This window comes from Phoca vitulina, unplaced genomic scaffold (genome assembly GCF_004348235.1).
Source record: "Phoca vitulina isolate PV1807 unplaced genomic scaffold, GSC_HSeal_1.0 scaffold77, whole genome shotgun sequence".
In the NCBI taxonomy this organism is placed as follows: Eukaryota; Metazoa; Chordata; class Mammalia; order Carnivora; family Phocidae; genus Phoca; species Phoca vitulina.
In genome coordinates this window covers 1152901-1180683 of record NW_022589780.1, presented here as the reverse complement: position 1 = coordinate 1180683, position 27783 = coordinate 1152901, and the positions used below count along the sequence as shown (strand labels likewise).

Genomic DNA, 27783 nt, shown 5'->3' with positions numbered 1-27783 from the left:
TACATATTTAACGTGTACAATTTAATAAGCTATGACACAGATGCACCCATGAAATCAGCACCACAATCAAGACAATGTCAACGTCCGTCATGACCAAAACATACTTTGTACCCCCTTGGTAATCCTTTTCTCCCCTCCCCAGTCCACCCCTCTCCTTCCCAATCTCCAGGCAACCATTACATCTGCTTTCTGTCACTATAGATTAGTTTTTATTTTCTATGTATAAAAAATGAATCATACAGTATGTTTTCTTTTTCTGACTTTCATTCAGCATAATTATATCAAGATTCATCCCTGTGGTTGTGTGTCTCAGTACTTCTGTCCTTTTTATTGCTGAATGGCATCCTGTTATATGGCTGTCCCACAATTCATTTATCCATTCACCTGCTGGTGGGCATTTTGTGGTGTTTCCAGTTTTTAGTTATCAAAATATTGTACTGAACATTTATATATACAAGTCTTTGTGTGGATATAGGTTTTTATTTCTTTTGGGTAGGTAACCTAGGAGTGGACTGGCTGGCTCTCTCGTATGGTAGGTGTATGTTTTAAGTATGTTTTAACTTTTAAGTGACTGCAAAAATTGTTTTCCCAGGTGGTTGTACCTTTCTACTAGCAATTTATGAGTGTTCTTGTTGCTGTACATTCTTAGGAATACTGAGTATGATCAGTCTTTTAAATCTTAGGTATTCTAGTGAATGGGTAGTGGTACCTCATTGTGATTTTAGTTTTCATTTCCCTTATGACTAATGATGTTGAGCATCTTTTCATGTGCTTATTTGCCATACGTATGTTATGTGAAATATCTGTTCAAATCTTCCCCATTTTTTGTTTGTTTGTTTGGTTTGGTTTTTTTTGTTTTTGTTTTTTTGTTTTTGTTTTTGTTTTTTTAGAGAGAGAGAGACAGAGCACAACCAAAGAGGGAGAAGCAGACTCCCCGCTGAGCAGGGAGCCCGACATGAGGCTCGATCCCAGGACCCTGGGATCATGACCTGAGCCAAAGGCAGATGCTTAACGACTGAGCCACCCAGGCGCCCTAAATCTTCCCCATTTTTTTAAAGATTTTATTTATTTATTATTTGAGACAGAGGCAGAGTGAGAGGGAGAGGGGCTAGATCCCAGGACCCCTAGATCACCACCTGAGCCGAAGGTGGACGCTTAACCAATTGAGCCACCAGGCACCCCCCCTTCCCCATTTTTTAATTGGGTTGTCTTTTTTTTACTACTTTTCAGTTAGAATTCTTTATATATTCTAGATATATCCAACAAAGGACTTTTATGTTTTATAAATTTCTCCTGGGCTGTAGCTTGCCTTTCCCCTTTTTAACAGTGTCTTTTGAAGAGCAAGGCTTTTTAATTTTGATGCCATCCAATTTATTGACATTTTTTCTTTTATGCTTAATGGGTTTTATGCCCTGTTTAAGAAATATTTGCCAAACCCAAGGTCACTAAGATTTCCCTCTAAATTTTCTTCTAGAATTTTTTTTAAGTTTGAATTTAATTTAATTTTTATTTTTTTATTGTGTTCAATTAGCCAACATACAGTACATCATTAGTTTTTGATTTAGTGTTCAACGATTCATTAGTTGCGTATAACACCTATTGCTCATCACTACACGTGCCCTCCTTAATACCCATCACCCAGTTACCCCATCCCCCCACCCACCTCCTTCTGTAACCCTCAGTTTGGTTCCTGGAGTCCAGAGTCTCTCATCGTTTGTCTCCCTCTCTGATTTCTTCCCCTTCAGTTTTCCCTCCCTTCCCCTGTGGTCCTCCGCACTATTCCTTACGTTCCACATATGAGTGAAACCACATAATTGTCTTTCTCTGCTTGACTTATTTCACTTAGCCTAATCCCCTCCAGTTCTATCCATGTCGATGCAAATGGTGGGTATTCATCCTTTCTGATGGCTGAGTAATATTCCATTGTATATATGAACCACATCTTCTTTATCCATTCGTCTGATGAAGGGCATCTCGGCTCCTTCCACAGTTTGGCTATTGTGGACATTGCTGCTATGAACATTGGGGTGCAGGTGCCCCTTCTTTTCACTATATATCTTTGGAGTAAATACCTAGTAGTGCAATTGCTGGGTCATAGGGTAGCTCTATTTTTAACTTCTTGAGGAACCTCCATACTGTTTTCCAGAGTGGCTGTACCAGCTTGCATTCCCACCAACAGTGTAAGAGGGCTCCCCTTTCTCCACATCCTCGCCAACACTTGTTTCCTGTCTTGTTAATTTTTGCCATTCTAACTGGTGTAAGGTGGTATCTCATTGTGGTTTTGATTTGTATTTCCCTGATGGCTAATGATGTTGAACATTTTTTCATGTGTCTGTTAGCCATTTGTATGTCTTCTTTGGAAAGGTGTCTGTTCATGTGTTCTGCTCATTTCTTGACTGGATTATTTGTTTTTTGGGTGTTGAGTTTGAGAAGTTCTTTATAGATCTTGGATACCAGCCCTTTATCTGTAATGTCATTTGCAAATATCTTCTTCCATTCTGTGGGTTGCCTCTTAGTTTTGTTGACTATTTCCTTTGCTGTGCAAAAGCTTTTTATTTTATACAGTTTTAAGCTTTACATTTAAGTCTATGATTCATTTTGACATGACACCTTTGTCAAAATCAATTGTCCATAAATCAATTTCTAGATTCTATTCCATTGACCTATCTTTATACGAATACCAACATGTTTCATCAGACTAGCCTTGTAATAAGTTCTGAAATCAGGTAGTATAAGCCCCCCAAAGTTGTTATTCTCTTTCAAAGTTGTTTTGGGAAAACTAGGTGCTGTGCATTTTCATATAAATTTTAGAATCAGCTTGTTAATTTCCATAAAAAAGTCTACTGGGAGTTTGATTAGGATTACATAGAATCTATATATAAACTTGAGGAGAATTTATATCTTAACAATATTGAGTCTTTTGATTTATGAACACCATGCATCTCTCCATTTATTTAAATCTTTAATTTCTCTCAGTAGTGTTTTGGTTTTCAGTGTACAGGTGTTGCACATCTTTTGTCAAATATATTCTTAAGTATTTCATATTTTTATGATATCGGAAATGTTTTTTTACTTCAATTTCCAATTGTTTGGACATATTCATTGGTTCTTATAGCTCTTTTGGGTTTTTTTAATTGAAGATTTTATCCATTTATTTGACAGAGAGAGAGGCAGTGAGAGCGGGAATACAAACAGGGGGAGTGGGAGAGGGAGAAGCAGACACCCGCCGAGCAGGGAGCCCAATGTGGGGCTCGATCCAAGGACCCTGGGATCATGACCTGAGCTGAAGGCAGATGCCCAACGACTGCGCCACCCAGGCGCCCCCTTTTTTAATTTTTTTTAAGATTTTATTTATTTATTTGACAGAGAGAGCGCACAGCAGGGGGAGCAGCAGGCAGAGGGAGAAGGAGTGAGAGAAGCAAGCTCCCCACCGAGCATGGACCCCGAACCTGATGGGGGGCCCAATCCCAGGACCCTGGGATCATGACACTGAGCCGAAGGCAGACACTTAACTGACTGAGCCACCAAGGCTCCCCTCTTACAGCTTTTTTATAGAGGCTACATAGTCAATTATGTCATCTGCAAATAGAGACAATTTTATTTACTTATTAGCTCTGTATGCCCCTTTTTTTAACTTGATCTTGTCTTACTACACTTGCTAGAACCTCCAGTAAAATATTTAATTGAGTAGGTGAAAAGAGACATCCTTGCTTTTCTCCCAATCTTAGGGAGATACCATTCAATCCTTCACCATCAAATATGATATTTGCTACAGGTTTCAGTTTATGTCCTTTATCAGTTTGAAGAAGTTCCTGTCTATCCCTAGTTTGCTGAAAGTTTTTATCGTGAACGGATGTTGGGGTTTTTTCAAAAGTTTTTTCTGAATCCTATTGAGATGATCTTATGGTTTGTTTTTACTCTGTTAGTATAGCAAATGACATTGATTTTCTTCAACTTTATTAAGGCATATTTGACATACTGTAAGATTTACCTTTTGTAGTGTACAATTCTGAGAGTTTTGACAACACATACAGTTGTAGAACCACCATCACAAGCAAGATATAGGATAGTTTTATTGTCCTCCCTAATTCCTCTCTACCTGTTTGTGATCAACTCCTCCCACAACCCTAGCCGTTGGCAAACACTGATGTATATTCTGTCATAATTGTTTTCCCTTTGCATCAGTGTCATATAAATAGAAACATATAAAAAAAGAAACATATAGCATGACTTCTTTCACTTAGCATAATGCATTGGAGACTCATTTATAAATGTTGCATGAATCAGTAGTTTCTGCCTTTTTTTTTTTTTTTTTTGCTGAGTTGTATTCCATTGTATGGATATCCCACAGTTTATCGATTCACCTATTAAGGGATATCTTGGAGGTTTTTTCCAGTTTTTTTTTAAATCTTTTTTATATTTTATTTATTTACTTGAGAGAGAGAGAACACAGAGGGAGAGGGAAAAGCAGACTCCCCACTGAGCAGAGAGCCCGATGCAGGGCTCCATCCCAGCACCCTGAGATCATGAACCTAGCGGAAGGCAGATGCTTAACCAACTAAGCCACCCAGGCGCCCCTTTTTTCCAGTTTTTGGTGATTATGAATAAAGCTGCTATAAAAACATTTATATACAGGTTTCTGTGTAAACATAGGTAAACATTTCACTTGGGTAAATACCTAGGAGTAGAATTGCTAGGTCATATGGTAAGTGTATGTTTAACTTTATAAGAAACTGCCAAATTGTTTATCCAGTTGTTCATTGCTGGTTTATAGAAATACAATTGATTTTTGTATATTAACTTTTGTCTTTTGACTTTATTAGTCTAGTAACTATTTTGTAGGTTCTTTGGGATTTTCTACACAAACAGTCATGCCATCTGTAAATACAGATTTATTTCTTCCTTTCTAATCTGTATGTCTTTTATTTCTCTTACTTGTCCTATTACATCAGCTTGGACCTTCAGGATAATGTTGAATAGGAGTGGTGACAGTAGAAACCATTCTATTTTTCCTGATCTTGGGGAAAGGATTCAGTCTTTTACCATTAAGTATGATATTAGCTGTAGGTTTTTCATAGATACCCTTTATCAGATTGAGGAAGTCCTTTTTTTTAAGATTTTATTTATTTATTTGAGAGAGCACAAGCCGGGGGATAGGGGAGGAGCAGAGTTGCTGAGCACAGAGCCCCTTGCAGGGCTTGATCCCAGGACCCCAAGATCATGGCCCGAGCCAAAATCAAGAGTCAGATGCTTAACCGTCTGAGCCACCCAGGCGCCCCACAGATTGAGGAAGTTCTTATGTATTCTTAGTTTGTTGTAAGGTTTTATTCTGTGTTTTGATATTCAATTATGAAACCAGGCTTGCGTTCCTTGGATAAACTGCACTTGGTTGTGATATATCATCCTTTTTATGTATTGTTGAATTCAGCAGTATATAAAATTAAAATTTTTCTAAAATAAAAATTTTGTGTAAAATTTTGCATCTCTGTTCATGAGGGATATTGGTCTGTTGTTTTCTTATAATGTCTTCATCTGGTTTTGGTATCAAAGTAATGTTGGCCTCTTCAGATTAGTTGGGAAGTATTCCTTCTTTTTCAATTATCTGGAAGAGTTTGTATAGAATTAATATTGTTTCTTCTTTAAAAGTTGGGTAAAATTCACAAGTTAAGTCATCTGGGCCTGAAGGGTTTTTTTGTTAGATTTGCTTTGGGGAGTAGGTGAAAATTAACTAAAATTCAGTTTTTTAAAATAGATATAGGGTTGCTCAGGTTATATATTTCTTCTTAAGTAAGCTTTGGTAGTTCGTGTGTTTTGGTGAACTTGTCTGCTTCATCTAAGTTGTCAAATAAAGTTATTCATAATATTCCCTTATTATCCTTCTAAAGTCTGTAAAAGCTGTGGTAATATCATCTTATTCCCGTTATTGATATTTTGTGCCTTTTTCCTTTTTCATGATCAGTTTGGCTAGAGGTTTATCAAAGAACCAGCTCATTCTTACTAATGGTTAAAATGGTAAATTTTATGTTATGTGTATTTTACCAAAATTTTAAAAATGTCCCCCAAACCCCAACTCATTAGTTTCCAATCTGATCTTTATTATTTCCTTACTTCTGGCTTGGATTTAATTAGCTTTTATTTTTTTTAGTTTCTTAAGGTAGAAGCTGAGGTCATTGATTTGAGGGTTTTTTTTTTTTTTTCTGAGGCGGGGAGAGGGGCAGAGGGAGTGGGAGGGAGAGAATCCCAAGCAGGCTCCATGCCCAGTGCAGAGCCTGACACGGGACTCAGTCTCACAACCCTGAGATCATGACCTGAGCTGAAATCAAGAGTTGGATGCTTAACCGACTGAGCCATCCAGGTGCCCCTTCTTCTTTTCTAATATAGGCATTTAGTGCTGTAAATTTCCCCTTAAGTAATCCTTTAATGACATCCCACAAATTTTGATACTTATATTTTCATTTTCATTCATTTCAAAATGCATTCTAATTTCCCTGTTGATTTCTTCTTTGACCCAAGGGTTTTTTACAAGTGAGTTATTTAGTTTCCAAATATTGGGGTATTTTTCTAGATATCTTTGTGTTATGATTTCTAATTTAATTTCATTGTGGTTAGAGAACATTGTGTGACTTGAATCCTTTCAAATTTAATGAGGCTTATTATGGCTTAGAATATGGTCAATCTTGGCAAATATTTTATGTGTACTTGAGAAGAATATGTATTTTGCTATTGTTGGAGAGAGTGTTCTATAAATGTCAATCTTTTCTATTTGATTATGCTGTTCATTTCTACTGTATCCTTGCTGATTTTCTGCCTACTTATTCTATCATTTATTGAGAAGTGGGTATTCACATCTCCAACTGGAATTATGGATTTGTCTTTTTCGTCTTGTAGTTCTACTTTTGCTTCATGTATTTTGACGCTCTGTTATTAGGGGTGTAAATAATTAGGATTAATTGATCCTTTCATTATTATGAAATGATCTTTTTTATTCCTGGTAATATTCTTTGTTCTGAAATCTACTTTTTCTGATAATAATGTAGTCCCTCCAGCTTTTTTTTTTTTACTAATGCTAGAATGGTATATATATACACATATAATGGTATATATATACATATGTATGTGTGTATATATATATATATATATATATATATATATGTGTGTGTGTGTGTGTATATATATATACCTCTCCCATTCCCCCTGCTTGTGAGAGAGAGAGAGAGAGAGCACAGAGGGAGAAGCAGAATCCCCGCTGAGCAGAGAGCCTGACGCGGGGCTTGAGCCCAGGACCCTGAGTTCATGACCTGAGCCGAAGGCAGACACTTAACTGACTGAGCCACCCAGGTGCCCCAAAAAGATTATTTATTTATTTGAGAGAGAGGGAATGCGTGCATGAGAGGGAGAGAGAGAGCATGAGCATGAGGGGAGAGGCAGAGGAGAGGGAGAAGCAGACTCCCTGCTGAGCAGGTGTCTGATCTGGGGCTCCATACCAGGACCCTGGGATCATGACCTGAGCTGAAGGCAGACACTTAACCGACTGAGCCACCCAGGCACCCCTAAAATGGTATATATTTTTTAATCCCTTTGGTTTTAACTTATCTGTGCCTTCGTTTTTAAAGTATGTTTCCGGGGTATCTGGCTGGCTCAGTCAAAAGAACATGCAACTCTTTTTTTTTTTCGTTTTAAAGATTCTCATTTATTTATTTATTTGAGAGAGAGCACAGTGGGAGGGAGAGGCAGAGGGAGAAACAGACTCCCCACTGAACAGGGAGCCCTATTCAGGGCTCAATCCCAGGACCCTGAGATCATGACCCCTGAGCCACAGGCAGATGCTCAATCGACTGAGCCACTCAGGTGCCCTGAAGAGCATGCAACTCTTGATCTCAGGGTCATGAGTTCGAGCCCCACATTGAGTGTAGAGATTATTTAAAATACATACATAAATTTAAAAAAAAATAAAATGTGTTTCTTCTAGGCAGCATATAGTTGGGTCTAGCTTTTATAATACAGTCTGACAATCTGCATTTTAATTGGGGTGTTTAGACCATTTGCTTTTATTATGATTATTGATATGGGTAGGCTTGACTCTATTATCTTGCTATTTTCTATTTGTCCCATCTGTTCATCATTCCTTTTATTTTGTTTGTTTTCTGGCTTCTTTTGGATCAACTGAGTATTTTTGTGATTTCATATTATCTCCTTTGTTGGCTTATGTATGATTTTGGTGCTTAAATTATAGATATAAACATTAAGGATTAAGTCCTTTTGAATAATTGACTCCTTTGCCACTATGAAATAATCTTTTTTATCCTCAGTAATAGTCTTTGATGTAAATTTTACATTATCTGATGTTAATATATTCACTCACTCCACCCTCCTTTTGATTACTTTTAAGCATTGTATGTCTCCATCAAAAGTGAAAATGGGGACGCCTGGGTGGCTCAGTCAGTTAAGCGGCTGCCTTCAGCTCAGGTCATGATCCCAGGGTCCTGGGATCGAGTCTCACATCGGGCTCCCTGCTCGGCAGGAAGCCTGCTTCTCCCTCTCCCACTCCCCCTGCTTGTGTTCCTGCTCTCGCTGTCTCTCTCTCTGTCAAATAAATAAAATCTTTAAAAAAAAAAAAAAAAAGCGGCTGCCTTCGGCCTGGGTCATGATCCCAGGGTCCTGGGATCGAGTCCCACATCGGGCTCCTTGCTCAGCAGGGAGCCTGCTTCTCTCTCTCTCTCTCTCCCTCTGCTTGTGCTCTCTCTGTCAAATAAATAAAATCTTTTAAAAAAAAAAGTGAAAATGTTCTCAGAGATGGTTACTTTTTAGAAACTAAATTTAGTTTTGTTTGCTTAAAAAATTTCATTCATCGACTTTAAAGATTAAGAGTGCATATCTAATTATGTCTCCTAAGGCAAGAGAAACAAAAACAAAAATAAACTATTGGTAGTACATCAAAATAAAAAGCTTTTGCACAGTGAAGGAAACCATCAACAAAGCAAAAAGGCAACCTACTGAATGGGAGAAGATATTTGCAAATGATATATCCAATAAGGGGTTAATATCCAAGATATATAAAAAACTTGTACAACTCAACACCAGAAAAGCAATCAAATTAAAAAATGGGCAGAGGACCTAAATAGACATTTTCCCAAAGAAGACATACAAATGGCCAACAGACACATGAAAAAATGCTTTAACATCACTACTCACCAGATCAGACTACAATGAGATATTACCTTACACCTGTCAAAATGGCTAAAATCAGAAAGACAAAAAATAACAAGTGTTGGCAAGGATGTGAAGAAAAAGGAACTTTTGTGTATTGTTGGTGGGAATGTAAATTGGTACATCTACTGGGGAAAACAGTATGGAGGTTCCTCAAAAAATTAAAAATAGAAATACCATATGATCCAGTAATTCCACTACTGGGTATTTACTCAAAGAAAATGAAAACACTAACTTGAAGATATTTGCACCCCATGTGTATTGCAGCATTATTTACAATAGCCAAGATAAGGAAGCAACCTAAGTGTCCACTGATAGATAAATGGGTAAAGAAGATATGATACACACACACACAGCACACACAATGGAATGTTACACAGCCATAAAAAAAGGATGAGATCTTGCCATTTGTGACAACATGGACGGACCTAATACCTCTAGGGTATTATGCTAAGTGAAATAAGTCAGACTGAGAGACAAATAGCATATGATTTCACTCATATGTGGAATCTAAAAAACAAATGAATGAACAAACAAAAAGCAGAATCAGACCTATAAATACAGAGAACTAACGGATGGTTGCCAGAGGGAAAGGGGGAGTAGAGGCATGGGCAAAATGGGTGAAGGGGAGTGGGAGGTACAGGCTTCTAGTTATGGAATGAAGTCACAGGAATAAAAAGAATAGCATCAATATAGTCAATGATACTGTAATAGCGTTGTATGGTGACAGATGGTAGCTATACTGGTAGTGAACAAAGCATAACATATAGAGATGTTGAATCACTATGTTGTACACAGGAAACTAGTGTAACATTATGTGTCAATTATACTCAAATAAAAAATTTAAAAAAGAATGGGTACCTGTGTATTAAATAGAACAGATAATCAAAATATATTTCAATTCCTTATCATGACTAGTTAAGGACAAGTTAAGGAGAAAATGGAGAAGGCAAAGACAGTGTTTAGAAATACTAGGGTTATCTAGAGAAAGATTTTCTGCAGAAAGCCTTTCTTATGACCTTTTGGGATATTGCTGTTAAGAGCTCTTGGAGAGCTATTACAATTTTGGGTGAGTGTAGGCATGAATGGAAATCTCACTTCTACTTGTGTGGGCTCTGTTCTGAGTGAAATTAAGTCTGGAGCTGAATCTAGCCCATGGGCCAGAGATCCCTCATCCCTAACCCAACATCACCGATTTCTCTTCTAGAATTGGCTTGCAAATGAAATTGAGGTTATGGTCAGTACTGAGGAAGCCAAACGCCATCTGAATGACCTTCTTGAAGATAGAAAGATCCTGGCTCAGGATGTGGCTCAACTCAAAGAGAAAAAGGAATCTGGGGAGAATCCACCTCCTAAACTCCGGGTAAGCACCCTCATGGAAATACATTACCAATAATCAGACTCTGCGCCCCCTAAAAACCCTCACAACTTTGGAGGATTACTTTCCTTTTAGCACTTCGTCCTCATTCCCACTATTCTTTACAGAGGCGCACATTCTCGCTTGCTGAACTACGTGGTCAAGTTTCTGAGTCAGAGGATTCCATTACAAAGCAGATTGAAAGCCTAGAAACTGAAATGGAACTCAGGTAATGTGACTATCTCTTAAGGCATTGTAATTTATAAAAATCTATGCCTGGACTCAAAATAGAGCCTATCAATCCAGTGATTCAAACACTTGTTTTTCAAAGGCTTTGTGATGATGGAGAAGTGAGAAAACGTAGCAATTTTTTTGAACCATACAGTTCACTAGACACGTTAGATACATTTTCTCATTTAATCCCTCCCTGTGAAGTATTATACCTTATGAGGTAAATATCACTTTTTTTTTTAAGATTTTATTTTTTTATTTGAGAGAGGGAGTGAGAGAGAGAGAGAGAGCACATGATCTGGGGGTGGGGAGAGGGACAGAGGGAGAGGGAGAAGAAGCAGACTCTCCTGCTGAGCAGGGAGCCCAATGCAGGACTCGATCCCAGGACCCGGAGATCATGACCTGAGCCGCCGTAGGCAGATGCTCAACTGACTGAGCCACCCAGGTGCCCCTAAGTATCATTCTTCTGACTTTAAAGATTTAAACAGAAGTTCAGAAATCTTTTTTCATTATTTTTCTTAATTTTTATTTTTTTAGAGAGAGTATGCAGGGGAGTGGGGCAGAGGGAGAGAGAGAATCCCAAGCAGACTCCCTGCCAAGCACAGAACTCAATGCAGGGCTCGATCCCATGACCCCGAGATCATGACCTGAGCCAAAATCAAGATCTGGACACCCAATTAACTGAGCCACCCAGGTGCCCCACAAGTTCAGAAATCTTAAGGAACGTGCTCAAGGTTATACAGAGCTGGGATTCAAAACCTGGTCTATCGGGGTGCCTGGGTGGCTCAGTTGGTTAAGCGTCTGCCTTTGGCTCAGGTCATGTCCTGGGATCGAGCCCTACATTGGGCTCCCTGGTCAGCGGGAAGCCTGCTTCTCCCTTTCCCTCTGCCTGCCGCTCTCCTTGCTTGTGCTTTCTTTCTCTCTAATAAATAAATAAAATCTTAAAAAAAAAAAACCTGGTCTATCTAGTTCCAAAACCCATGCTCTTTATGTTGCACCACATGTTAGTATCTCTGAAATGTAGAATTGGCTAAAAACAAAACTTTAGAGGAAATCAAGAACTGATGGCAGAAGAGCAACAGTACAGAAGGAAGAGAACGTTAGGGATCATCAGCAAAGTAGATATAATAATGTATAAGTAAAGTTATCATGAGCATTAGATTAGTACGTAAAGCACATAGCAAATACTTGGCATATTAGAAGTGCTCAGTGAACATTCTCTCTTTCTCCTTTTCTGGCTCTAAGACCAGAAATTATGCTGTTCTAATCACTATTACTGTCTTCTAAGTATCTATGACATCTAGAAGGAATCGAACTTTCACAGAGATTTTATAGTGTCTTAGGATAATAGAATTGTATTGCCCAGAAGACCTTAATGATCATTTAAATTTTTTTCTAGCAACACGTACTAGCTGTTTATCTTTGGATATGTCTATAAGTCACCCAACATTTGAGTGTCTGCTTTATGCTGGCACTGGATGCATGCAGTTGGGATATATAGAAAGTAGGTGGCATCACCCTTGCTCTCAAGTGGAAATAGTATAATGCCACAGTGGTGTGTTGGAATCATTTGTTAAAATTGCAGGAATGTTGTGAACCCTTGATAGCTTACCACATTTATACCACAGAAATAGCAAAATTACAAATCGGGTCTGGTTTTTTAAGTGCTGGTTGTGAAACATTCACCTGCACACCACTGTGCATAATTAAATGATTAAATGTTAGGCAGGTGCCAAGTAGAGGGCAATTAAACAGAAGTGAGTTTAATCAAGGCAATTTCCCTAAAGTTGATGAGACATAAACTGAATTTTTTTTTAATTTTATTTATTTATTTGTCAGAGAGAGAGAAAGAGAGAACACGCACAAGCAGGGGGAGCAGCAGGCTCCCCCCTGAGCAAGGAGCCTGACGCAGGACTCGATCCCAGGACTCTGGGATCACGATCTGGGCCGAGGGCAGACGCCCAACCAACTGAGCCACCCAGGCATCCCGAGACATAAACTAAATTTTAAAAATACCTAAGGGACATGAATTGTCAGAGGAGACAGGAAAGGCCATATGACAGACAACAATCCTGAAGTGTTCTAGCTCACCTCTTCCAAGAAGCCTTCCCTGACACTTCATCCCCCACTCATCCTCCTCTCTAAACCCTGTCAGAACTTACAGTAGTCAATCATGTATGTGGTACAGTGGATGTATGTTATCTTTATATTTATTAATTTTTTACATTTATTAGTCTTGTCAATATAAATTGATCATAAGCTTGTTGAAGGAAAGGACTATATATTAGGCCAGAGTTCTCGGGGTATTGTCTGCAACCCCTGGGGGTCTCTGAGCAATTAAAATGATTTTTATAATAATGTGAAGACTTCATTTGCCGTTTTTACTCCATCGACATTTGCCATGATGGTGCCAAGCAACAGTGGACAAAAACTGCTCATACCATAGCTTGAATTAAAGCAGTGGGCACCGGTCTGTGCTAGTGGTCATTGTATACTTCACCACCACACACTCTCAGTTGTTTGTTTGTTTCTTTAAATCACTTTTACCTAAGAATGGCTTTGATAGGGACGCTTGGCTGGCTCAGTTGGTAGAACATGCAACTCTTGATTTCAGGGTCTTGAGTTCAAGCCCCACATTGGGCATAGCGCCTACTTTAAAAAAAAAAAAAAAAAAAAAAGAATGGCTTTGATAAAGCAGTACAAATTGTTAATTTTATTAAATTTCAACCCTTGAGTTCAAATCTATTTAGTATTCTCTGTGACGGGACAGGAAGAACACGCAGAGCACTTGTGCTGTTTTGCTCAAGTCTGAGGGTTGTCCAGAGGAAAAGCACTTGTGCAATTGTTGGAGGTGTGAGCTCAATAGGCCTCTTTTTCCATGGAACATCCGTTGTATTCGGAAGAAGCACTGATGAACTATGGTTATTCAGGCTTGAGTACTTGGCAGGCATTTTCTCAAAAGTGAACAGAGTGAGCTTGTCACTTCAAGAAAAACAACTGGTAGTGTTTGTCACTAAAGATAGAATTGAGCTTTCAAGCAAAACTTAGAATTCTGGAAAACTTTTATCTGCCCCCAAGGGCTTGACAGTTTTTCTTAACTTTTCCGAGGAGACCAGTGGTGATTACTAAGAGTTGTTTATTTTTTTTATATTATATAATGAAATGTGTTAACATTTGGAGACTTTGCATCACTCAACATTGTCCAAATGATATGTTACAGAATCATGTGTGGATAAAAGAGCCATTCAGATTACAAGATAGACCAACGGATTTTAATATAAGAAAGTAAGAGAAGTTTACTTAGCAGTGGTTTCAGATGCCACATTTCAACTAATTTTTAAGGAACTACCACTTGTTGGGTTTTAGTGTGGTCTCAAAGAAGAATATCCACAGTTATCTGAATAGGCTATTAAAATGCTCCTCCTAGGGCGCCTGGGTGGCTCAGTCGTTAAGCGTCTGCCTTCGGCTCAGGTCATGATCCCAGGGTCCTGGGATCGAGTCCCACATCGGGCTTCCTGCTCGGCAGGAAGCCTGCTTCTCCCTCTCCCACTCCCCCTGCTTGTGTTCCTGCTCTCGCTATCTCTCTCTCTGTCAAATAAATAAATAAAATCTTAAAAAAAAAATAAATAAATAAAATGCTCCTCCTTGGTCCAACTACATATCCCTGGGAGGCCAGATTGTCTTTATTAACATCAACCAGAACATGTCACAAAAGACTGATTGCAGAGGGAGATGTGAGAATCCAGCTGTCTTCTACTCAGTCAGATATTACAGAGATTCGTAAAACTGTGACAGAGTCCCACTCTTCTCACTAAATTATTTTGTTGTTTTAGAAAATGTATTTTTCATAAAATATATTACAATGGATTGTTATTTTAAGTGAATTAATGAATGTTTAATTTTTTCTCAGTTTTACCTTCAATACTGTAATATATATGAACAGAATTTCTCAGAGGTCCTCAATCATTTTTAAGAGTGTAGAGGGGTCCTGAGACTCTAAGATTTGAGAACTGCTATCTTAGATTATTTTGGTCCCCATCTTCTTTTATAGTACCCTAGATAGCAGTCTGTTTCACATAGGCTGGCATACTACCTCTCACTGGATACATTGCAAATTTGAGAAGGAAGCTGTTAATGAAACTGAAATACTATGTAAACCTTGCTCTCAGGCCATACTTGATCAGAAAGCATCTGTAAGCTATAACCGGGGTCAGGGTATCTAGTCTTCTTAGAAACTTCTCTGTTCTGGGGCACCTGGGTGGCTCAGTCGTTAAGTGTCTGCCTTCAGCTCAGGTCATGATCCCAGGGTCCTGGGATCGAGCCCCGCATCGGGCTCCCTGCTCCGCGGGAAGCCTGCTTCTCCCTCTCACACTCCCCTTGCTTGTGTTCCCTCTCTCGCTGCCTCTTTCTCTGTCAAATAAATAAATAAAATCTTTAAAAAAAAAAAAAAGAAACTTCTCTGTTCTGTGGTAGGCACTTCAAGATAACCTCTCACAGCACTAGCCATCGGTCTCAATTTGGTATTTGGTTCCAACAAAGAACATCTGCCTGTTTGTCCTTTTTTTATTTGTTTTTTTAAAGATTTCATTTTATTCATTTGGGAGAGAGAAAGAGGGAAAGCACGAGCAGGGGCAGAGGCAGAGGGAGAAGCAGACTCCCCGCTGAGCAGGGAGCCCGACACGGGGCTCCATCCCAGGACCCTGGGATCATGACCTGAGCCGAAGGCAGACACTTAACCAACTGAGCCCCCCAGGCGCCCCAGTGCTTGTACATTTGAGAATTTTTTTCCTTCAGGTCTCCAACCTGACTCTTCTCCTTGCATAGTTGAGCCACTATATCATACTCTGAACTTACATGGCCTCAAGACAAAGTCACATTGCAGTCAATGCACTGCAACAGAAGCCCTACTAAAACAAATCTTTCCAAGTCCCACTATATGACCCATTTATTGCAACCAGTATTTAATAAAATAAAACCATTTGGATAGTCTCTCAGGTTCCTTTTGCGTCAGGATTTGAGATACTGTATAAAATCCTAGCCAGATGATTCATTCATTATTTTTTTTTAAGATTTTTTTATTTGACAGAGAGAGACACAGCGAGAGAGGGAACACAAGCAGGGGGAGTGGGAGAGGGAGAAGCAGGCCTCCCACCGAGCAGGGAGCCCGAAGTGGGGCTCGATCCTAGGACCCTGGGATCATGACCTGAGCTGAAGGCAGATGCTTAACGACTGAGACACCCAGGCGCCCCGATTCAGTCATTATTTAAATGCTATTTCACCGATACCTCCATCCATAAACCTATCTGAAGAACCCCACAGAGCTCTCCTCCTTGGTGTTGAGGATGCTAGCAGTAAGTCTCACTGTTTCTTTCCTTGAAGGAGTGCTCAGATTGCTGACCTACAGCAAAAGCTGCTGGATGCAGAAAGTGAAGACAGGCCAAAACACCGCTGGGAGAATATTGCTACCATCCTGGAAGCCAAGTGTGCCCTGAAATATTTAATTGGAGAGGTAAGCATCACTATTCCTACCAGCAATTAGGGGTCTGGCTGGATAGGTTGAAATAAGATGTTAGCCGGGAATACCGTCGTAGTGTTATTGCCACCTTTCATGGTAGAAGCCGCAATGACACTAGTATTAGAGAGTTTTATGGGGAAAGGTTGGTGTGAACAAGTACAGGCCAGTCACATAGAAAAATATATGACTTGCAAGTTGATACCTGTCGTGCCTGGCGTACAGCAAGTGCTCGATAAATGTCTGGTATTATTATTGGGAAAATAATCAGGATGCCATAGTAGGCCACTGGTTAAACAGAAACTATTATACTGCACTACTTTTTTTTTTTTTTTCCAAGTACCAGTCATCTTTTATTGGATGTTAATTCTGAATTAGAATATGAAAGGATTCAAGGGTGCCAGGCAAAGGTCATGGTCAGGAATGCCGAATGTGCCTCCACACTGGGCCCTCTTCAGTGGTACTTGCGTAGCCGCTCGTGTTTGAGTTCCTTGTAACAACGACAGTAGTTGAAAAGCACATAAGCTGCCAGCACCATAGAAATCCCAGCAACGCCCCCTTTCTTCACATTGACATACTTGTTGTAATATCGGTAGTAACCTCTTTGAAATGCTCCAGCAATGCCCTTAGGGGTGAAATCTCGCATCAGTATCCAGCTGGGCAGCTCTCCCAGTTTCACATCCATGAGCTTCTTCTCCTTCACTGGTACGACTGACGCCATCTTGGAGTCCTGGGTGTCCGCTCTGCCTATACTGCACTACTTTTTAAAACACCTATGAGGGGGACCCCTGGGTGGCTCAGTTGGTTAAGCAACTGCCTTCGGCTCAGGTCATGATGCTGGAGTCCCAGGATCGAGTCCCACATCGGGCTCCCTGCTCAGCAGGGAGTCGGCTTCTCCCTCTGACCCTCCCCCCTCTCATGCTCTCTCTATCTCTCATTCTTGCTCTCAAATAAATAAAATCTTTAAAAAAAAAGAAAAAAACACCTATGAGATGTGTATTCAAAAAGTTTAAGGTACAATCTAGAAAAGAGGAAACCTAATCATCTTTTCACATATATTCATCTTAAGGAAAGTACATCTTCACTGGCTTTAAAATAATATATCGGGGCACGTAGATGGCTCAGTCGTTAAGCGTCTGCCTTCGGCTCAGGTCATGATCCCAGGATCCTGGGATCGAGCCCCGCATCGGGCTCCCCGCTCTGCGGGAAGCCTGCTTCTCCCTCTCCCACTCCCCCTGCTTGTATTCCCTCTCTTGCTCTCTGTCAAATAAATAAATAAAATCTTTAAAAAATAATAATAATAATATATCATCTTACGTTGTCACTGAGGCATCTTCACTTTGAGACAAGCATACAAACTCCAACTCTGGAAGTTTGAGCGATGTTATCCTTTATATGTTTTTGGATGGGGTTAGCAGATTCGTCCTACCAAGTAGGAAATCCTGATTAGTCTTGTGAACACTGGTATTTATGATGTTCCCCGTGTGGGCTAGTAGAGACTATAAAACCAGGCCAGCACAGGATATCAGTCTAGCCTGAAGAGCCAGACCTACAGCACCAGCTAACGTGTCTACTAGTTTCAACACGCGAATTCAGATGTTCTGACATGGGACCTAATTGGCCATAAGGGTGTGTCCTATGGATTCCTCTTCAGAATGAAGGAAGAAAGTCTTAAATATCAGAATTTGGAGTTGTCAGATACTGTTTGTGTTCAGTTCATTCTTGCCCGGAGACAGAGCAAGAGATTGAATGACCTTAGCCATGGCTCCTAGCTCGAAGAGCTCGATTTCAACAGAAATATGGACTCTTGGCCTGGGTGGCGTTGTTCCTATTCACTGGTAGAATCCATGTGACATAGGAAAAAAATGGACTCTGGACATGGAGGAACTTTTCTCAGTCCGTTTCAGGAAAGCTGACATTCTCCTGCCGAATGAATGGGGAAAGGTGGCCATTCTCCAAATAAACTCATCTTCTTTTATCCCTTCCAGCTGGTCTCCTCCAAAATACAGGTCAGCAAGCTTGAAAGCAGCCTGAAACAGAACAAAGCCAGCTGCGCTGACATGCAGAAGATGCTGTTTGAGGAACGAAATCATTTTGCCGAAATCGAGACCGAGTTACAGGCAGAGCTGGTCAGGGTGGAACAGCAGCACCAAGAGAAGGTAAGCTCTGGCAAGCCCAGAAGCTATACTGAGAAACAGAGGGTCATTTTTGTTGTTAGTTTTGAAAAGACAGTGAGGGGTGGGGTATGAAGTTGCCTTCGAAGGCCTGTGTAGTCGTCTTTTCCAAGTTTTGCAAACGAGGAACCCGAAAGAGAGAAATTACTTGTCGAAGCTGACACACACGGTGGCTCTTAGCCTCCAACTTTGATACCAAGATTAACATCGAGGCTGCGCTTACTGCTTCAAGCCATGAGAAGGAAAGATAACAGGGACCTCTAAGTCAGAGGACTCCTCTGGGTCACCGCTTGGACTAAGCTGGAATTCCTTTCTCCTGTCATGCTGTTGGTCCCATTGGGCTGTGTCTTTCTCTAGGTGCTCTACCTTCTCAGCCAGCTGCAGCAAAGCCAAATGGCAGAGAAGCAGCTAGAGGAGTCAGTGAGTGAGAAGGAGCAGCAGCTGCTGAGCATACTCAAGTGCCAGGTACGATAATGGGGCGAGGGTCTCTAGAGATGGGGTCCACAGGCCCGGCTGCGAATCCTGGCTGATTTACACCATTGTACTTGCAGCGGAGAGTAACTACTGAAAAGGGGTTTATAATAGTAACCTCTATGGCCTTTGGGCCCTATTTGATCAATTTAGGGGTATTTAGAATGTAACCATGCATAGCATAACCTCCTTTTTGGTACGGAAATGACATTACGTACTCCACACCAGACTTTGAGGCCTCCTGGTTCCTTGCCTCAGCCCTGAGCTCCAAAAGGGTTGAGAAAGTTCAGTCATCCCATAGAATCCTAAGGGCATTCAGCTTTCTCTTTTTGAGCCTGTTCTGAGCTGAGACCTGACATGTTTGTAAAGTGCCTGGGGTCTGAATATCTCCCAGAGCCTGGGAACACCACACCCCTTAGCAGCGTGTTGGAACACTATTTTGTCCAACTTAGAATCCTTTTTTTTTTTCTGAAGCACAAGTCTCTAGGGTTTCCTTGGCACCTCCCATCAAAGACATAACCAAACTAGTTAAAGTCATATGCACGAATTGTGAATCTGGTTGTCTTAAGTGCCAGGAAGTTTAATCAGGGTTATTAGAGTAGCAAATAAACTGCCTAGTCTGTGTTTAGAAGGGTAAACAAAAGCATCTGTAGACTTGAAAGAAACGAAGCTAACTGTCCATGGGGGTCTCTTAATCAGCATCCTGATGTGAATGCGTAAGGGACGTAAGGCTTGAGAATAGAAGAGAATAAGGAGAGCATTTAGGGCAGAGCGCATGGTTCCTCTGAGTGCGGTCAGGACCGCTTGGGAGCGTTGGGCTAGAAGTGGCATTCAGGACACCTAGGCACTGGTGGGAATCAGGCAGTTTTCTGGGTGCCGGTGCCTGCTGTGCAAAAACCATCTGCTCCAGCAACTTGGCAGCACTGTGTTTTCGTCTATGTGAGTTGTTTGGTAACCCACATGTAGTGCCGAAAATAACCCCACCTATCACTGCACTATCTGGAAATAGGATGAAGAACTTGAGAAGATGCGAGAAGTGTGCGAGCAAAATCAGCAGCTTCTCCGAGAGAATGAAATCATCAAGCAGGTAATACGGCTTCCCACCCACTTCTAATAAGCCCTGGGAGACCCTGTTGCAACTGAGGGCAGCTCTTGGGAACAGCCCCGAGTATGAAGAGTCGGTTCTATTTTTGAGGTCTATAGCGACTTTCCGTATGATATGGTCATGTGCATTTCAAAATGGTATAAACACACATTTTTTAATCTGCTCTTTTCTGAATCTAATACTGATCTTCTAAAGTGAGAGTCCTCCAGCCTGCTTTACTATGGTTTCAATGCGGCTAACTTAGGAATCCGTATGTTTTAGCCATCAACACTCCCGGAAGCTGCCCTGCAGTATACACTGTGCATTCTCTTTTCAAACAGAAACTGACCCTCCTCCAGGTAGCCAGCAGACAGAAACCTCATCTTCCTAAGGATGCCCTTCTATCTCCAGACTCTTCTTTCGAATATATCCCACCTAAGGTAAACTGCTCAGTGCTGGTAATACCTTCGTGTGGCCACGGTCGGGGGTGAGTGTGCTAGATTCGTCTTTTAGAAGAGGTTGAGAGTGAAAAACCCCAAACCCCAGGGTGCCCGGCTGGCTCAGTCAGTAGAGCATGCGACTCTTGATCTCAGGGTTGTGAGTTCGAGCCTCACATTGAGTGCAGAGCTTACTTAAAAATAAAATCTTTAAAAAATCCCAAATTCCAGCATCTCCGTTTGCCCTGGAGTCCCAAATAAAACTACAGTCCACTCTTGAGGAAAATAGGCATTCTCCCTCCCCAGAAGGCTGACTTTTGGCCATGTAGAGGCATTATGTAACAACGGAGGGGGAGCAGGAGAAAAGAGCAGTGTTCAGCTGTCCATCCAAAGATACTTATCTCATCATATCATGAGTCCTTCTTTCCTCCCTCAGATTGCTCAGCCACTACCCCTTCAGTTTCCATCCCTTCAAAGACTCTGTAAGGCCAAAGGCTACAGCAGAATTAATTCTGACTGGGAAAGCCAAGGGGCTATATTTGAGGGAGTCTGAAATCTCAGCTCTGAGAAGATAGCTGGCAGCAGCTACTGGGAAGATTTGATCTACGTGTGTTTTTAAAATTTTATTAACTGATCATTCCAAACCTTTCTTCTTAGCCGAAACCTTCCCGTTTTAAAGAAAAGTTCCTGGAGCAAAGCATGGACATCGAGGATCTAAAATATTATTCAGAGCATTCTGTGAATGAGCCTGAGGACAGTGCTGGTGATGATGACGATGATGGGGATGATGAGGAATGGAAGCCAACAAAATTAGTTAAGGTGTCCAAGAAGAACATCCAAGGGGTAGGAGGCAGCTCTCATCTCTGTCAGGGGTTCTAGTCCTTGGTCTTCACTGCCAGTGGGGATTTGCTGGCCCCATGCCCTGCACCTGAGCCCCTGGGTCCCGTTCAAAGGCATTGGCTCCACCGAGGAGTCCTTGTTGGGCCAGCTCTGTATGGAACGTGGGGCTAGCAGAGAAGGCTGCCTGAGTGCACAAGATGGCTCTCTTTGTGTTTTTAGGTTCTTACGAGGTCTGAACGGGTGGTAGTATTCTGTACCATTTCATTGAGGCTGTTTCCAAAGCGATCATAATAATCCTTCATATTTTCATAGCACTTTGCAGTTTATAAACCATTCTCATATAGGTTATCTCCTTTTTTCATCACAAAAAAAAAAAATCCAGTGAGGTATTTATTGTTTGCATTTTACAGATGGATTTGAGACCCACAGGAGGGAAATGACCTTGCTCAAGGTCATAAAACCAAGAACAGTCAGGACTTGAAACCAAATATTCTGACTCCAAGTCCAGTTTGTTTCTACCATGTCATGGTTCTATCAGTAAAAATTGCAGACCAGAAGCTAAGTGGGAACTTTATCTTCCTTGCCTCATAGAGTAATTTTGCTCCCTAGGCTAAGGGGCAATAGGAATTACAGAAAGGGCTAATAATTAAGATCCAACACACCACGTTAAGGTTAGTTAGGAACAGAGTGACTTTGAGGCATGCTTTATTTACTTCCACAATGATAGTCCTACGTAATTATCAAACCTAGATGTTTTATGTTGAAACATTAACTTCCCAGGCACTAGAGTTCACCACTACCCCAACCGTGCCCTGTGGCCACATTCCACTGAAGGAGGACAGTTCATAAAGGATCCTAGCCGGCTTCCTGGAAGGTTAACTCAATTTCGTTAGCTGCTTGAGCACCACATAGGGGACTGAGCCTTAGAAGGCCACAACACCGGAGCGAAGCAAGTTGTGAGGAATAGCTAGTCATGGTGTCATTAAATCATTTGGAAAGAGTCATCAGGATGCGACATATCACATGCGCTTAGTGGGAGTAAGAGCTCATCCTTAGCCTCAGAGAGCTTATAATCTAGTGGGAAAACCAGGCAAAGAAATAGAAGCATACCAAAGAACCTCAGCATATTCATCTCAGGGAGACGGACTGAGGGATTTTTAAGAGTGACTATAAGGCCAAACCAAGAAGATATAGTTTAGGAAGATACCATAAAAGAGACGACTATTACTGCATCATGAGACGGAAAGGGAAATACGGTCTTGGCAGCAAGTGGGAGGCCGTTGCTGGCACATTGAATGGCATATCGCAAAGACTTAGTTGTAGAGGACAGGGGGTTAGGACACTTACAGAAAATGGGGCAGAACATGTCTGACTTTCATTCAATTATTCAACAAACGTTTACGGACTCTACTATGACCCAAGTAGAGAGCATGAGCTGAATGTAGATACGAGGGTCAGCTAAGTAATAGGAAGCGGAGTTGAGAAGTACACACAGAAACAAATGGTAGGGGACCTAAAACCCCTGGGAAGACGTGTCCAAATGTGAAGCAAATATGTGTTTACTTGTGCTCGAAGCAAGCTTACTGTGTGTATCATAGCAATGTTGCTCCACGTGTAAAAGGGAAATAGAGGAATCTAGTAAAAATTGCAAGTATGTATTTGCTATCAGTGATAAAATCTATGTCTAAAACCGTGAGAGATTATTCTTTTCTAGGCTTTTCCCTGATTTAATAACTTGAGAAGAGAATATAACTGGGCATTAGGGGAACAGGCACAGGATCTAGTTTCTCCCTTTTAGCAACCTCAAAGTACATGGATGCTATGTATTATGTATAGCAGAGAGCTATCTGCTCTCTGATCAGGCTGCTCGTAGACACATTAGCTGGAGACCTTAATGCTTTGCACGAAGGCCATCCTATCTGTAGTTCCAATTCAGCTGAAATGGGCTGGCGTTATCACTAGATGGCTTTAAAGGAGACTGCAGCAGTCATCAGACTAATGACCCGGCTAGAGCTAATGCTGAAAAAGTAGGCTTCCTCACTCAACCATGTTTCCTATATGTACTAAGGAGATGCTGAGGGACAGGCCACGTGCTACAGTAAAAGTAATAGCTTTGAAGCCAGGTAGACATGGGTTCTAGTCTTGAGTTTGCCACTGGCTAAGTTGGATGACGTGAAACAGGTCACTTAATCTCCCTAGGCTTCAAATTCCTTACCTGTGCAATGATGGGATTAGACTGGAATCAATGATGTGCAAGGTCCCTTCAGCACTAATATCCTGAGTCAAAGTAACAGTCAATGTTGTATAAATTTTTTTTAATTAATTAAGGAGTTTTAATAATACTACCTGTATATGGTGTTTTATGGTGTCTGAGTAGTTAAAAGAAGGAATATATGCAAAAGCACTTTGTGAAGAAGAAAATATCATGCAGGTATTGTTACTAAAGCACTGTAAGCATTTTACAAACATTCTCATTTGAATGAGAATTTGGCAGAAAAGAGGGAGCAGGAATTCTTATCTCTTCCTTGGTGATGAAAGAATGGAGAGGAACTTGAGTGAAGTGACTTGTCCAAGGTCATACCAAATATTAAATATAGGACCAGAGCCTGGGTCTCCTGTCATAGTCTGGGTTTTTGTTTTGTTTTGTTTTGATTTTTGGGTTATTGGGGGGGGGTGCAAAAAGGTGATTTCATTAAAGCACGGGGACAGGACCCTTGGGCAGAAAGAGCTGCAATGGGGTCATGAGGAGTGGCCCATTATATACTTTCAAGTTGGGAGGGGGTTAGGGATAGCATAAGTCTCTAAGGAATTTTGGAAGCCAGGTTTCTGGGACCTTGAGGGGGCTAGCTATTGTTGGGAAAAGGTCATTTATTACCGTCTGATAAAACCTCAGTCATGAGACCCTTCAGATGTATCTCAGTGGGCCATATGCTTGGGAGATGATTGCTAACCTGTATCTTGAGGGGTTTAGAGAAAAAGGAAATTTCTAAACCTCTTTATATGTTAAAGTAGACTTACAGGATCGGGGCGGGGGGTGCTCAGGCTAGGATGGCCTTTTGCCCTTAGCAAAGTGTCAGCATCGAGACAGCTGAGTCCCTAGAGGAATGTCACTCTGCCTGTTTCAAGGACTTGTCAGTGGGCTGTAGGGAGTAAGGAAATTTAATAATTTTTCTTCTGCCTTTGTTTCCCACATCATCCCCCTCTAACAGTTTTGACCCTTAAATCTTTAAAGTTGTTGAGGGTGAAGGTCTCATCTTCTGTAACTTCTTCCTGCTGAATAGGGGCGTAGAGATGCCCCTACCTATGGGCCAACATTGGTCAGTTGGGGCATATATAGATATAGGAGTTACAAAAGGCAGAGGCAGCTGAATCCAAGAGAGACTGCATGTGTGGCTCTTCCCAAGTCATGGTCTGATATTCTTCATGTTAAAGTTTTTACCAGATCTTATTCTCAGACACAGCGTAACACTGAAATCAGTGCCAGAAGAATTACAGACTCTAAAGCAATAGTTCGCAGCCCTGGCTGCACATTAGGATCCCCAAGGGAGCTTTTCAACATAGGGAGCCTGGGACCCCACCCCCAGATATTCTGATTTAATTGGTCTGAGGGGGGATCTAGCCTTTTTGAAAAGCTCCCCAGGGATTTCTTATGTGTAGCCAGGGTTGAAAACCACTGGCTTACAGGAACCCCAGAGATCTTTCAGCTCTACTTTCCACTCTATATAAAGAATCCCTCTATTACAGTGGTTCTCAACTGTGGTCTTGGGACATGCTGGTGGGTTGCCAGCTGTTGTGACACAACACACACACACACACACACACACACACACACACACACACACACCGTGTACCACATACATATATATTTGAGGTCATGCCCAGGGCAAGGTCATGTTCCCTCTCTTACATTCTGATCTGGGTCCTGGGTGTGAAAGAGAACAGGATGAAGTTAAAGCTAGTGAAATGGCATTCATGTGATGAATACATCTGTCATGTGTGTCATGACTCTTCCATAATACCACTACCAGGTGTTTATCTAGCCTCTGCCTGCTTGAAAACTTCTAGTACTGGGAAGCTCACAGTCTCATAGGGCAGCCCATTGTAGTCCACTAACTGTTAGGAGGTTGTTCCTTGTCGAGCCAAAATGTACTATGCTATAAATCATCCCAATGGGGGGTGACTGTGTAGAAGTCTAATTGTTCTTCCTTATGACAGCCCTTCAGATACCACTCTCATTCTATTATCCCTTTAGATAAAATAGAGACACATCGACAGGATAATAGAATGTTTTGGAGGCATTTAGATGAATTTGTAAATGTCAGAGGACCATACCCAGGCTGTCGCAGTCAATGGATCAATGTCATCTTGGTAAGGTGTCTCTAGGACATGTCACAGAACTCTGTCTTTTGTCCTGTATTCAAAGAAGCAAGATTTTTTTATTATAATGTCCAGTAGTGGCAAGGGTGACTAATGGCATTCCTGTCTATTGCTATTAGGTATGCAAATTGGGGTACTTCTGGAAGGCAACTTGAAAATATGTATCAAAAATCTGGGGCACCTGGCTGGCTCAGTTGGTAGAGCATGTGACTCTTGATCTCAGGGTTGTAAATTCAAGCCCCATGTTGGGTGTAGAGATTACTTAAAAATAAAAATCTTTTGGGGCGCCTGGGTGGCTCAGTCATTGAGCGTCTGCCTTCGGCTCGGGTCATGGTCCCAGGGTCCTAGGATCGAGCCCCACATCGGGCTCCCTGCTCAGCGGGAAGCCTGCTTCTCCCTCTCCTACTCCCCCTGCTTGTGTTCCCTCTCTCACTGTGTGTCTCTCTGTCAAATAAATAAATAAAAATCTAAAAATAAATAAAATAAAAAATAAAAATCGTTTTTAAAAAAGTATGTATCAAAAATCTTAAAAATGTTCCTGTCCTTTGGCTCAGTAAGTTTACACATAGGAATTTATACTAAGGAAATAGTCACTGGTGCGTAAAAAGATGTATTCATTCAACAAAACTTTTGTGAGCACCTAGCTATATATCAAGTACTGTTTCTAGGTGCTGAGGATACAACAAACAAGACAGGTAAGATCCTTGGCCTTATGAAACTAAACACATTCTTATGGAGAAAGACAGCACAATGACCAGAAAAACAAATAAAATAATTTTATTTTTTTTAAAGATTTTATTTATTTATTTGACAGAGAGAGCAAGAGAGCACAAGCAGGGGGAGAAGCAGGCTCCCAGCCTGGCAGGGAGCCTAACACGGGGCTCGATCCCAGGACCCCGGGATCATGACCTGAGCTGAAGGCAGATGCCTAACTGACTGAGCCACCCAGGTGCCCCCAAATAAAGTAATTTTTAGATGATGATAAGAGATAAACAGAAAATACAGTGAAGTCATAGAAAATTCTGGGGTAGGAAAAGAGTTCTTTAAAAGAGTGCTTGGGAGAGGCCTCTCTAAGGAGGAGATACTTAAGCAAAAAGATCTCAGCAAAGTAAAGGAGCAAGTCAGGGAAAGAACCAGAGGGAAAACATTTCAGGAAAAGGGAACAGCAAATGCAAAGACCTCAGGCAAGAATGGGTTTGGTTTATCAAGGAACAGCTGAAAAGGCCAAGGTAGCTGGAGAGTATTGAAAAGTGGGAGAGAGTAGTCAAGGTCAGGCCAGAGGGGTAATTAGGGGCCAGATCATGGAGAGCCTTGTCGATAGCGGGAAGATTTAGATTGTGTTTATGTAGCAGGAATCTATGGTAATATGATTGGTAATAGGAAGCAATTTCTTTGAAAACAATCTTAATGTCTAACATTAGGGGGCTGGTTAAATAAATGGACATTTCTACATGAAGAAACTACAGCCATTAAATATTTAAAATCATGGTTTCAATTTTCAGATTTTTAAAGTGATATATATTAATCTCAAAATCAGGAAAAAAGATATTACAATGGTTTCTTTTACCTTTACAACTAACAGAACGATGATGGTTGTTCTATGAGAGAGACTTAAGGGCTTGTATTTAACTGTAAACTCAGTATGGATTCACAAAGATAGGACAAAGGAAAAAAAGCTACTGTGATTTTTAGGCCTCATGAACAAGACCGTTAGGTCCATAACAAGGGAGTTGTGTTGTGTCAGTCTACCTCACAATGGCCACACCAAAATTAGAAAGTTATGTTCATTTCTGGATGTCACAATTAAGGATGAACTTGGACAAATTGGTGTATGACCAAGGTGGTGAGGATTCTTGGAAACCATGTCATGTGGTGGATCATTGAGGAAGCTACGTATATTTAGCTTTGAGATCTGGACAGAGGGGGACTGGGTAGTGGAAATTATGTTCAAGGTTTGAACAAGAATGCTATGCAAGTGTGGTTAAACTGATTCCTTATCATTCCAGATGGCAGAACTGGGTCCTGTGGTCAGAAGTTATATAGAAACTATCCTCGTCTCAGGATAAATAGAGCTTCAGATAATTAGACCAGGG

The 27783-nt window shown here is 41.0% G+C and overlaps 2 protein-coding genes across 2 annotated transcripts in view; one reads left to right on the top strand and one right to left on the bottom strand.

Moving 5' to 3' along the window:
- Positions 1–27783, top strand: part of KIF4A (kinesin family member 4A) — a 114877-nt gene that overhangs the window by 82129 nt on the left and 4965 nt on the right. The window contains exons 21-28 of the mRNA XM_032393880.1: positions 10415–10570; positions 10693–10793; positions 16175–16304; positions 18296–18466; positions 18839–18946; positions 19962–20039; positions 20378–20476; positions 21131–21316. Of these exons, the coding sequence (XP_032249771.1) occupies positions 10415–10570; positions 10693–10793; positions 16175–16304; positions 18296–18466; positions 18839–18946; positions 19962–20039; positions 20378–20476; positions 21131–21316 (1029 nt within the window). The remainder of the gene's footprint in view (positions 1–10414; positions 10571–10692; positions 10794–16174; positions 16305–18295; positions 18467–18838; positions 18947–19961; positions 20040–20377; positions 20477–21130; positions 21317–27783) is intronic.
- On the bottom strand, positions 16628–17049 carry LOC116625383 (ATP synthase subunit f, mitochondrial). Its single transcript, XM_032393881.1, has one exon. It carries the CDS (start codon positions 17026–17028, stop codon positions 16762–16764), a length of 267 nt encoding a protein of 88 aa, XP_032249772.1. The 5' UTR covers positions 17029–17049; the 3' UTR covers positions 16628–16761.

Excerpts from the sequence above, each read along its gene's own strand:
- LOC116625383 (XM_032393881.1), bottom strand. The coding sequence starts at position 17,028 with ATGGCGTCAGTCGTACCAGTGAAGGAGAAGAAGCTCATGGATGTGAAA.